Raw genomic sequence first — 10,386 nt, forward strand, 5'->3', positions numbered from 1 at the left:
AATTCTATAAAAACAGACAAGTATCGGAAGATGACCAGCCCCATCCACGACCAGAAAAAAAAGGTAACTGCTTCCAGAGCGGCACCAGGCCACAAGACAACCAGATGAAAACGAGCACAATATCCCTAGCAGCGAAGACACTCACATGGGAGAATGATGTAAGCTCCCCTTCTTCCAAGAATGATTTTACCTCTCACCTCAATGATTGTAATCCAAGCATTAAAGCTTAAGTAAAATAAATAGGTAATATATTTTTTAAATATACAATATACTGTACTGTAAACTCACCAGTTGCCTTAGTGCAAGTGGATCTTTGGCAGGCAGATTTTTCTTTCCTTTGGTTTTCTTTTCTTTTTCAGTTGCTTTCAACTCAATAGGGAGGCCATGGCAGTCCCATCCAGGAACATAATGGATTTTGTAGCCTCTAAGAAGCTTGTGCCTTAACGTAATATCTTTCAATATCTGGAAAGCAAAATTATGAATTTTTAAAATCAAAGGAGATTTTTCTTACAAAAACCATTACAGTATTTATAATGAGCTCAAATTCTTGGTCCTTGAAGTGCCAAACACTTCATCCCATATAGTACTTTGATACCCATTATCAATACCCCATTCTTATATTTTCATCAATGCAACATACCTTGTTAACTGCATGACCAATATGTGGTTGCCCATTTGCATATGGAGGTCCATCCATGTAACACATACTCCAAGTCACGTGACTGCTGACGCTGCCAAGCATACAGGATGAAAACTCAGCAGCCTAAAAATGAAAGGGGTGGGGCTTAGCATTAACTTCAACTCGTTCCAATAGTAATTCTAAATTAGGCAAGTCCTCAAACGAAAAATTGATAGATAGCTAATCTTAAAAAAACAAATCTTCAATATGTAAATAAAAATTGGGTATACTCACATTTATACAATGCATCCACAACCATCCACAAAATCTACGGAAGAACTATACCTTTTGAACATATCGTTCATTTTCCACTCTTCTGTTACCTTCGATATGCAATGGAAATGTTGTTACTGGCAATAATACTGTGCTTTTATACTTCTTCTGCAATTCCTTCTTTTCGCAAAGTCTTACTACTGAAGCAAAGTAGTTTCTCTGAGGTTGTTTAAACTGCGAAATTCCATGTACTTGAACTTGCGCTTTTACTTTAGGCCTACATAACTTAACCCACTGTATTACAGCCATTTTTAGGCATGACTTCCTTCCAGCAGGATATTTCGAAATAAGGAAGAGCTTGATCCTACCCTGGTCTTGGAAGTTCAGAAATCAATAATAATCTATTTTGTAAAAGAAAACTGTAGCTTAGGATTATTGTAGAAAATAGACCACAAGGTAGCCTAACTTATCTATGCTGGATTAAGGTGACAAAACATAGCTTACTCTGCTGAATCTTAAAATTACCTTGTATAATAAGCCTTTAATTATAAAGAGCTATATTCAACCAACCACAGTGCAGCAAGATCCTAGTATGTCTACGGTTAAACTAAACAGGGAGTTATCTCATCAAGCCTAGGCTTCATCTAGGCCTAATACATTGTTTCAACAGCACCTAAACATAGCCTATACAATCTGGTTCGCTTAAGATTGTTTCATCGAAATTAGACTACGGATGACTGACAGTATACCTTGATTAGGCCCAGGCTACCTTACTGACATACGCCTAAGCCTAGAGGCCTAATGATAAACCTACTACCTATAGCCTGCACAAAAGGGTGAACCTAGTATATACAACCCCTACAAAGTAACAAAGTCTGGGCAAGCCTATTTCATAAGCGACATAATCATAGATCTAGATTTATCTAGGTTATCTGGAAGTATAACCTGTCTAGGGAAGGCTTTTGGCTACCGGTTGTCAATCTCGGCTTCACTGAATGCTTCGCCGTAGGGGCCTGAAATTTGCTAGGCCTATACTGTATGACATCTGCTCAGCTATTTTAGATTTCCTAAGCTTGTGGCACTGTGTAAGTTATTGACAAGCTAGACAATAGACACAAAAATTTACACAATTAATGCAAGATGACTACGATCAGGTCAGCCGCTAGTGGGAGTAGTAGTAGTAGGCGGACCATGACTATGAAACAGCTCCCTTCCCTTGATCGTTCTATTCCTCCTTTGCTTCCGTCTGTTTAAGTTATTGTCATTTATACATAATAAATCTTTTACAAATTCCTTGGTATTTTCAATTTCTTCTTTCGACAACTCTGCGATTTATTAGAATAATTTACTTTTCAATAAACTGTGTAACAAAAAGAATTTTATTCTAAATATCGTGGTTTATGTGTGTGTAATATATTTATATATTATATATATATATATATATATATATATATATATATATTATATATATATATATATATATATATACTATATATCTATCGTGATAATGCAAGTGAATAGAGATAATTTTAAAAGTGCTAACTTGTCAGTGTTTTGTTAAAACAGTTAATATCTCTTACCAGCAAATCTATATGATACCTTTCCCTTTTTGCAATGAATACGCATATATTTCTGTTAAATGCAAAGCACAGGCTACTAATATAACTGAAGTACAGCTAATAACCGTGCTAATGTTGTGAAATTGCACAAATTTCACTTGTAAACTCTATCATTCTTTCTGTACGAACTTTAATGTCATGATTATATGATTTATTTTATTATTAAGAAATAATAGATTAATAACATCCACGGACAATACATCTTCCATCAATATTCTATTACAGTTAAAAGTACCCAATCGACTAATCCCCACCCGGTACACATTTTTACTTCTTCAGTCAACGAGGGTAGATTGGTACTATTAGAAATCGAACTCTTGTCAGACAAATGGTTAGGAATGAGGTATGGTATGGATGGCCTGGTTCGCATATAATACGTTAAGTAATACAAATCAGATAATTACATCTTATTAATAAGAATGAAAGATTTGTGCTTCAATTTTAAAAAGCGAGTAGGTCAAAGGTGTTAACGTCCTGCTTCTTGTTTTCAAAAGTTCTTTAAAATGAGTTGGAAGTGTAATGAGTTCCTATTGCAATGTACTCCTAACATCATTGATCACATCTGAAGAGAATGAAGTTTATCTCTGGCACTACAGTTTGAGTAAACGACAAATTCTGATCTACAACACTCTGATATTAGTAGAAATTTAAATTTATAAATAACTGCTCGCGTGCACATGGCTGCGCTCGTCCTGTGAAGGCAACCGAGAGTGGGGAGTATCGAATTGACAGTTTTCAATAAATGCATTTTCATTTATAAATATACTGGAATTTATTTACACAATTAGCTCACAAACATTCTCAAGCTTTATTTCACTTGTTTTCATTGATTCTTTAATCGTACAATAAAGTTACACACACACACACACACACACACACACACACACACACACACACACACACACAATGCCATGCACATCCGTATGGTCGGTATTCTTTGTTGGTTACAAACTGCTGCAGCCAAGGAGGCATATGAAGGGTGAACCCTTGAGAGAAGTCAAGTGCTCTCGTGGTATAAATTGCTTTGGTGGTTGCGAGTTTACTCACTTAACTAGGTAGAGTTTACTAGAACTGGCCTCGTGTGCATTTCAGTTTAGACTTCTGTTCAAAGAATATTCGTAAATAGACTAAAACGGAAAATTAATCTAGATACTAGGCCTAAAGATTTTATAGCTGAGACTGAATGCCGGTTGTGCCATTGAAATTTAAAAGTTATAGTGCTGTAGAAAGTACAAATGAAGTCATTCTGGTATTTTGCAAATAGCATAGTTTAACCAGTTGGGTTTCAAATGAATTCTGCAGCGTAACTGAGTAAGATAAATATTTATTCAAGTCGTTGAGCAAAAGAGCGGAAGGCAAATATGGTAGAGCTGTTTAGAGCTGAGCGGCCACCTATACCTTTTTTACTTTTGAAGACCAAGTTCCCCCCGGCAACTGTATGTCTATCCATAGTATCAAATGTAACAGCATCGTTTAAAAAGTAAATTTTATTGTATTTTATAGAGAATATCGTCCATTAAAAAATAAAAGTACAAATAAACGATCGCAGAATCAGCAACTATCTCTAAGGTTAACATTCACACGAAACCAAAAAGAGAAACGGTAAAGAAAACATTGAAAGGAAAAAAAACCAATAAACCTAAAGGACACAAAACAAATCATGAAATCCACAAACGCATCCGAGCATCAGACTACAAAAGGAACTAAAGAGGGAGGGAATCTGAGGGGAGTTTGAGAAAAAACGGGGGTGTTGTTGAAAGGAATCGAGTATCTATCTAATTGATTGCTTTGTGTGAAATGTGGGGGGACGACTCGGAGGTTATGGTCATCGGCACGGCAATGATTTCTGTCGCGAATAATCTCGACTAAAAAGAAAAAAATGATCGATTCCTGTTTCATGAATCCATTCACACCCGCATAGAAGTTTTAGTTGATTGACTGATGACGAACTTCTCTGGCATTGTAACGTATAAGCGAATTTTTCAGCTTCATAATACTGTCAGAAGTTTCATCGAGTAATTAACTCATAAATCTTGGAAATACAAGGCGGAAAATAAAGGCATTTAAGAGGTAAAAACTAACAGAAAAACGGTGTAATTGAAACAATAAACTTCAGTGAGTGTTTCAACAAAAAAAGGTAATTATATTAGGAAAAAAAAACATTAACAAGGTTGATATGGTAATAATGAATACAGACGTATAAAGAAATACATTAAAGAGAGCTATAAAGAAAGATGAAGAAAAAGGACGTAAAACATTGATTATTTTATCATGCGTTACATGAGACGAGAGCAGGGGGGGGGGACAGTAAAGTGAAAGCAAGAAATACACAAAAGGATATTCTGACAGAAACGAAAACGATACAGTAAGGACGAGTGTAGCTGACGTCCGCGTGTAAAACCTGTTTTATCACATATATATATATATATATATATATATATATATATATATATATATCTATATATTATATATATGTGTGTGTGTGTGTGTGTGTGTGTGTGTGTGTGTGTGTGTGTGTGTTGTGAAGTGTACATTATTAGTGTTAGGTGTGTTTGTGTTTGACCGATCTGCAAACTTCATAGACACATTCAATCCTGAAGCAAAATTGAAACTACTTTTCATTTCAATGAGTAATGAGAGGATTTTTAATCACAGGCATTGCAGAGATAATTATGGATAAATGGCGAGTCTTTTCGTCGCAGTTTTCATCCCCAGTGCCCTAATTAACCACCAGCAGTTGCAGCATTAGTAGTAATAGTAGTAGGTACTACTTGCAGTAGTTTCAGTCCACCACTGCTTCAGAAAAGGTTGAATCTTACGCCAAGTCCTTCTTATTAAGGCTCATTATTTACATCTGATTAATCCCGAAACTTTGATAATTACTCCACTAATTACATTTCCGAAGCCACCCCCTTGACGCTGCCATAAAATGTTTTCGTCCGTTATCAACAAAGGTTTGGAGCCGCGTTTCATTCATAAAATTACATTACGCAAGGAAGGTAACTCAATAAAGCACGTCGTTTTATAAATTATTTTTAAGTATATACCTGATAGCTGGTCTTTCTTCGTCAGCATACTCATTTGTTCAAGAAAGGAAAAACAATTGGGATGATAGCCACTGTTACATATTCACAAATACAATTTAGTACTAAAACACACACACCACACACACACACACACACACACACACACACACACACACACACACACACATATATATATATATATATATATATATATATATATATATATAATAGAAAAAACACAGCTACTTGCATTATTATCGTTGAATAAAGCTAAATTGCAGCCAAGATCCATAATGATTGATTTTTTCAATGGACTAACGTTTACAGTGTTGATCTTTCCCAAATTAACTGCCCGTAATAATTTGTTGATGTAATAACAAGTGTTTTAATTACTTAAGTCTCATACTTGCTGGACGAGGAGGAAGGCTACTTCAGTTAGTCACTGAAAAGAACCCGTCAGTTCCACCTCAGCGAGTGATCCAATCTCCTCCGGGCGTTTTCTTTCTGTGATAATCCAGTTGCTGGGATTTACTAGGCTCACTACCTCCAAGAGGAACGATCTTTGATTTGCTTCAGTGTTAAATGTGATTCGTGGGACGTAGATTCGTCACTAGTGACATCGGTAAGTTTATTTCTCTGCTGTTTAGGTGAATTGGCAGGTATTATGTAGTACCACTTCAAATGTTACGCTTCACCTTCGAAGGTTGCTGACTTTTCAACAATGCCTCCGAGAGACACTATAACCGCTAGCCAAAGTCGGTGACATTTTCAATAATTAATTCACTTAGAAAATTAAAACCTACATATGAATAGTGTTTAGATCTTTGACAATTGTGCTGTAAACTAAGACTATAAACCAAAGACAATACACGAAAGATGGGAAGCTCAAGCCACAGCCGCATCGGCCGCATACAATTTAGTTCCTGGCATGAAATGAAGATGGCGGTAGCATTTCACCTGCCTACATCGTCTGTTTGTTACTTTTTTCACAAAGCGGGTGGGCATTCAATTTCAATCATGAGTGGGCGTAGCCATCATCACCCGTGTGTGGTTTGCAATAGGACGAAAATGATTTTCCCCATCTGATTTTTCATGCTTTTCCTCAGAATAAAGAAAGGTAATAAAATCATTACATCTGTTACAAAGTACATGATGACTTTTAGAGAAAATGAAGAAATAAAATAGACCAAAGCAAAATTGAATGTCGGTGCAGTGTTATTCCGAAATAAATATTGGAAAATATTTATAATACGGTGGACGCCTCTAAGCGGAAAGAAAATATATTTACATGTGATTTTCGACTAGAAAAAATATTTGCCATTTGAAACCCCAACAACCAACCTAACCAATTCCTGGTAATGTACATCAGTAGCCTAATCATGACAACAGTAAACCTAACCATATCAGCGGTACCATAACCATGCCAACAGTTACCTAACCATGTCAACAGTAATTTGCAATGGAAATGAAGCTATCTTGCAAAACATATCAAAATCAACTAGAAAAACTATATTTTATTGTCATTCTTGTCAATTGTATTTCAAATAAATACCTTAAAGTTATATTTGCATATCTTGAAAAAATCTCTAGAAATATGAAATAAACATACCAATTCCTATCACTGTCATACAATTCGTGAATATTGGGTCTCCATGCCTTTTTCCAGATAGGCTTCTCACAGCAACTTTGATATACTGATATATTACTGTAGTTATGTTATATTCTCAGCAGCTTACCATTGGGTTGTAGTTATAAATGTTTACCTAATTTTTCATTAATAAGCAACTATTTAGCGAACCAAAGTTGTTCCATCAGGAAGGATGTATCTTGTGGGAGCATTCATATGGGAGAGCATAAGTAGGTTAGTTAAGTTAGAGTGACTTACTTTAATTTCAAGTTCACTAACCTTTTAATCTATGATTGAATTTTCCTATATGTATGGATAAAAGCATTCAAAATAAAAGAAAATTACATGCAAACCAGCATATCTGCTCCCACAAGATCCATTCTACCGTTTCATCTAAGTTTCTGCATTATATGCTCATAATTGTTCAATTTTTTTAATGAAATCTTGTAATTGGTACCAACACCCTACCCAAATAGTATTCCAAAGTAAATTTAACCATTTGGCAGCAAAATGTACGCAAGTAATACAGTAGTAATAAATTGGCAAACAAGTTGTGAAAAACCTATGATATTTGCTTGTACTGTACATGATGCAAAAAGAAACATGGTTCAAGTCAATTAGAATAAGTGTTTCAAATTTTTTTAGGAATGTGCATGCTTCTTGCAGAAATGGCATTTTACTAGAAAAATACCAGGCAGAAGTGTTGTTACATTACCTTCATAAAAGGGTGCCAATTGAATATGCATTTTTGAGAACTCCCCACAATTGGGCTATGAGATTTTAATAAATTGTTATAAATAGGTTTGTTTCCTATTTGATTTGTGATTTCAATTTTTATTTGCTTTTTATGGAAATTAAGTTAAACCTAGATTTTTGCTTATACAGTATTCTGTAAATACAGCATTGCATTTGTTATAAAAGGGTACCTTACTTTTACTACTTTGTTGTTGTACTTTTTTTAGTTTTATTAACAAATATTGCTTAACTTTTGCCTAATCAGCATGCAAGTTAAGTCTGCTTTTTCATTTTGATTTCATATTATTGGTTTTGATCATCCTATGCTTTGTTTGCTATTTAAATTCTGATATATGCATGTTTTTGTTTGCATGACTTGTATGACTATTGCATGCAATGAAGCATGTGCCATTTCTTATTTTCTTTGTTATGTTCTTTGCAAGAACATTTGTGTACAGTTGCTTAGGTATGTACAGTATACAATCATAAGCACAAGCCCAAAAAAAAGGAAAATAATTACTGTATACTATATTGGTGAAATAATAAGATAATATGAGAATAAGTTTGTTTCATTCTAACTGCCCTCTCAATTTTAGATAAAGATACTTAGCAATTAATGTTACATTAACTGAAGGATTTTATTTAATGATTCAGAAATGCCTAATATATAAGTCATAAGCTATGATAGAGCCCTATAATCATGTTAACAAGCAATATTAATCGATTTAGTATTCAATAATTTATAAAGAGAAGTTTATTGGAGCATAAGAATAAATTTTAACATTTAAAAAAGCCGCGCTACGCCACAGCCGAGTTTTAGTTGAGGGCATAATCAATTAGATGGCGCGCATCCTGACGGGTTGGATGACGTTTTTTTTAATGGTATAAATAGTCAGTTTCCCATCTTTCGTTTATTGTCTTTGCTATAAACTTCACACGAGCTCCTGCCTGGTGTTTAGATATGATAAAACGCGTTGACGATAGTGATGGTATGGTCTTTAGGAACACTGAAGTAACAAGTTAACTACTCGGCTACGAGCAGTTTGCATCTCGAGAACATTTACATTTACGATTTACACCATCTTCTCAAGCGCCATTTTACCGTAGTTAGCGTTCTACCGCGAAGCGAGGTTACGTAATTCCGCCCTTCTAAGATCAGGCCCCCCGCGAATGTTTTACATTTTTAATATCAGGCGAGTGAGACTTCGTATCGAGTATTTACCTTAGTAGCTTGGCTTGAAGAGAATTGAGCAAATTGGGTATTTTCCGTGTGAAATTTATAGTCTTAGTTTACAGCACAATTGTCAAAGATCTAAACACTATTCATATGTAGGTTTTAATTTTCTAAGTGAATTAATTATTGAATATATATATATATATATATATAATATATATATATATATATATATATATATATAGTGTTTGTGTCATCTATGCTTCCGGAGGAGTTTAGTAATATCTGTGACATCAAGGTACTCTGACGCCATCCGTCATCGGCGAGTAGCAACGATTTGGGTAACCTGTGCTATAGACCATGCTATAGACACTGGCCCACCGCCAAAAGCGGTAGTCGGCGTCAGTATACAGAATACGGTTTTATCATCGTTGCCTTTAAACGCCGTGTGCTAACTCGGTCCTATTTTAGTGGTTCATGGCTTAAGAATACCTCGGTTAATATTACACCTCTCTCTCTCTCTCTCTCTCTCCTCTCACTCTCTCTCTCTCTCTCTCTCTCTCTCTCTCTCTCTCTCTCTACACACACCCCTGTTGGTCAGTTAAACTTCTAGTTGTTTTTTACCATTATAATTTCATTAATGTCGATGTTCATGAATTCATATCTGTCATGAGCTGGTGACGTGGATGCAACAGTTCGTGTTGTACCCTAGGGTCAAGGTGAAGGTCATATTTACAGGTCAAAAGGTCAAATTAGAAATTTAACCCTTAACCTCCACCATAACTTGAAATATATATAGGGTGGTCTTCATATCTGACATGCATACTCTACTAATGAAAAGGAAAAGCGGATTTTCTTCCATTATACGAGGATATATATATATATATATATATATAATATATATATATATATATATATATATATATATATATATATATATATATTGTGACGAAGTGCCAAGTATCTGGTTACTACACTTACCATTCATTAACTGATACCTCACAAAAGCCAGACACCTGAACCCTCATCACAGGTAAAACGACTGCGTCTCTAAAGGCAACAGTGATCCCTTAACAACTTACCAGTATTGCAGGAAATCAGACTAAGTTCATCAAAACAGGGTGAGGTAATCTTGTAAGTAATTAAATTAATCAAAGAGCATCACTCCATCAAACAAAGCTTTAAAAGTCTAAGGATTTCCCTGATTTCAGAAGTCTAAGTACTTCCCTGGTTCTAAGTCACTTCAAGTTAATTGAAGGAAAACAGATCAATTACCGCTCTATGTTTCTACCTAACATCAATATAATCAAATG

The 10,386-nt window shown here is 35.0% G+C and overlaps 1 protein-coding gene across 1 annotated transcript; it reads right to left on the bottom strand.

The window, feature by feature from the left end:
• Window positions 1-240: 240 nt before the first annotated feature.
• LOC135205941 (isoleucine--tRNA ligase, mitochondrial-like) lies at window positions 241-1,269 on the bottom strand. Its single transcript, XM_064237131.1, has 3 exons — window positions 965-1,269; window positions 641-763; window positions 241-462 (listed from the first exon to the last, which is right to left on the bottom strand). Exons 1-3 carry the CDS (start codon window positions 1,199-1,201, stop codon window positions 256-258), a joined length of 567 nt encoding a protein of 188 aa, XP_064093201.1. The 5' UTR covers window positions 1,202-1,269; the 3' UTR covers window positions 241-255.
• Between the last annotated feature and the right edge of the window lie 9,117 nt (window positions 1,270-10,386).

Source organism: Macrobrachium nipponense, chromosome 29 (assembly GCF_015104395.2).
Source record: "Macrobrachium nipponense isolate FS-2020 chromosome 29, ASM1510439v2, whole genome shotgun sequence".
In the NCBI taxonomy this organism is placed as follows: Eukaryota; Metazoa; Arthropoda; class Malacostraca; order Decapoda; family Palaemonidae; genus Macrobrachium; species Macrobrachium nipponense.

What these genes read in the sequence shown, in the direction of transcription:
- LOC135205941 (XM_064237131.1), bottom strand. Translation starts at nt 1,201, where the DNA reads ATGGCTGTAATACAGTGGGTTAAGTTATGTAGGCCTAAAGTAAAAGCG. An exon ending in ATGAACGATATGTTCAAAAG is followed by an intron (nt 764 to 964) that starts GTATAGTTCTTC and finishes TTTCATTTTTAG; the next exon opens with GCTGCTGAGTTTTCATCCTG. An exon ending in TTGGTCATGCAGTTAACAAG is followed by an intron (nt 463 to 640) that starts GTATGTTGCATT and finishes TTTGCTTTCCAG; the next exon opens with ATATTGAAAGATATTACGTT.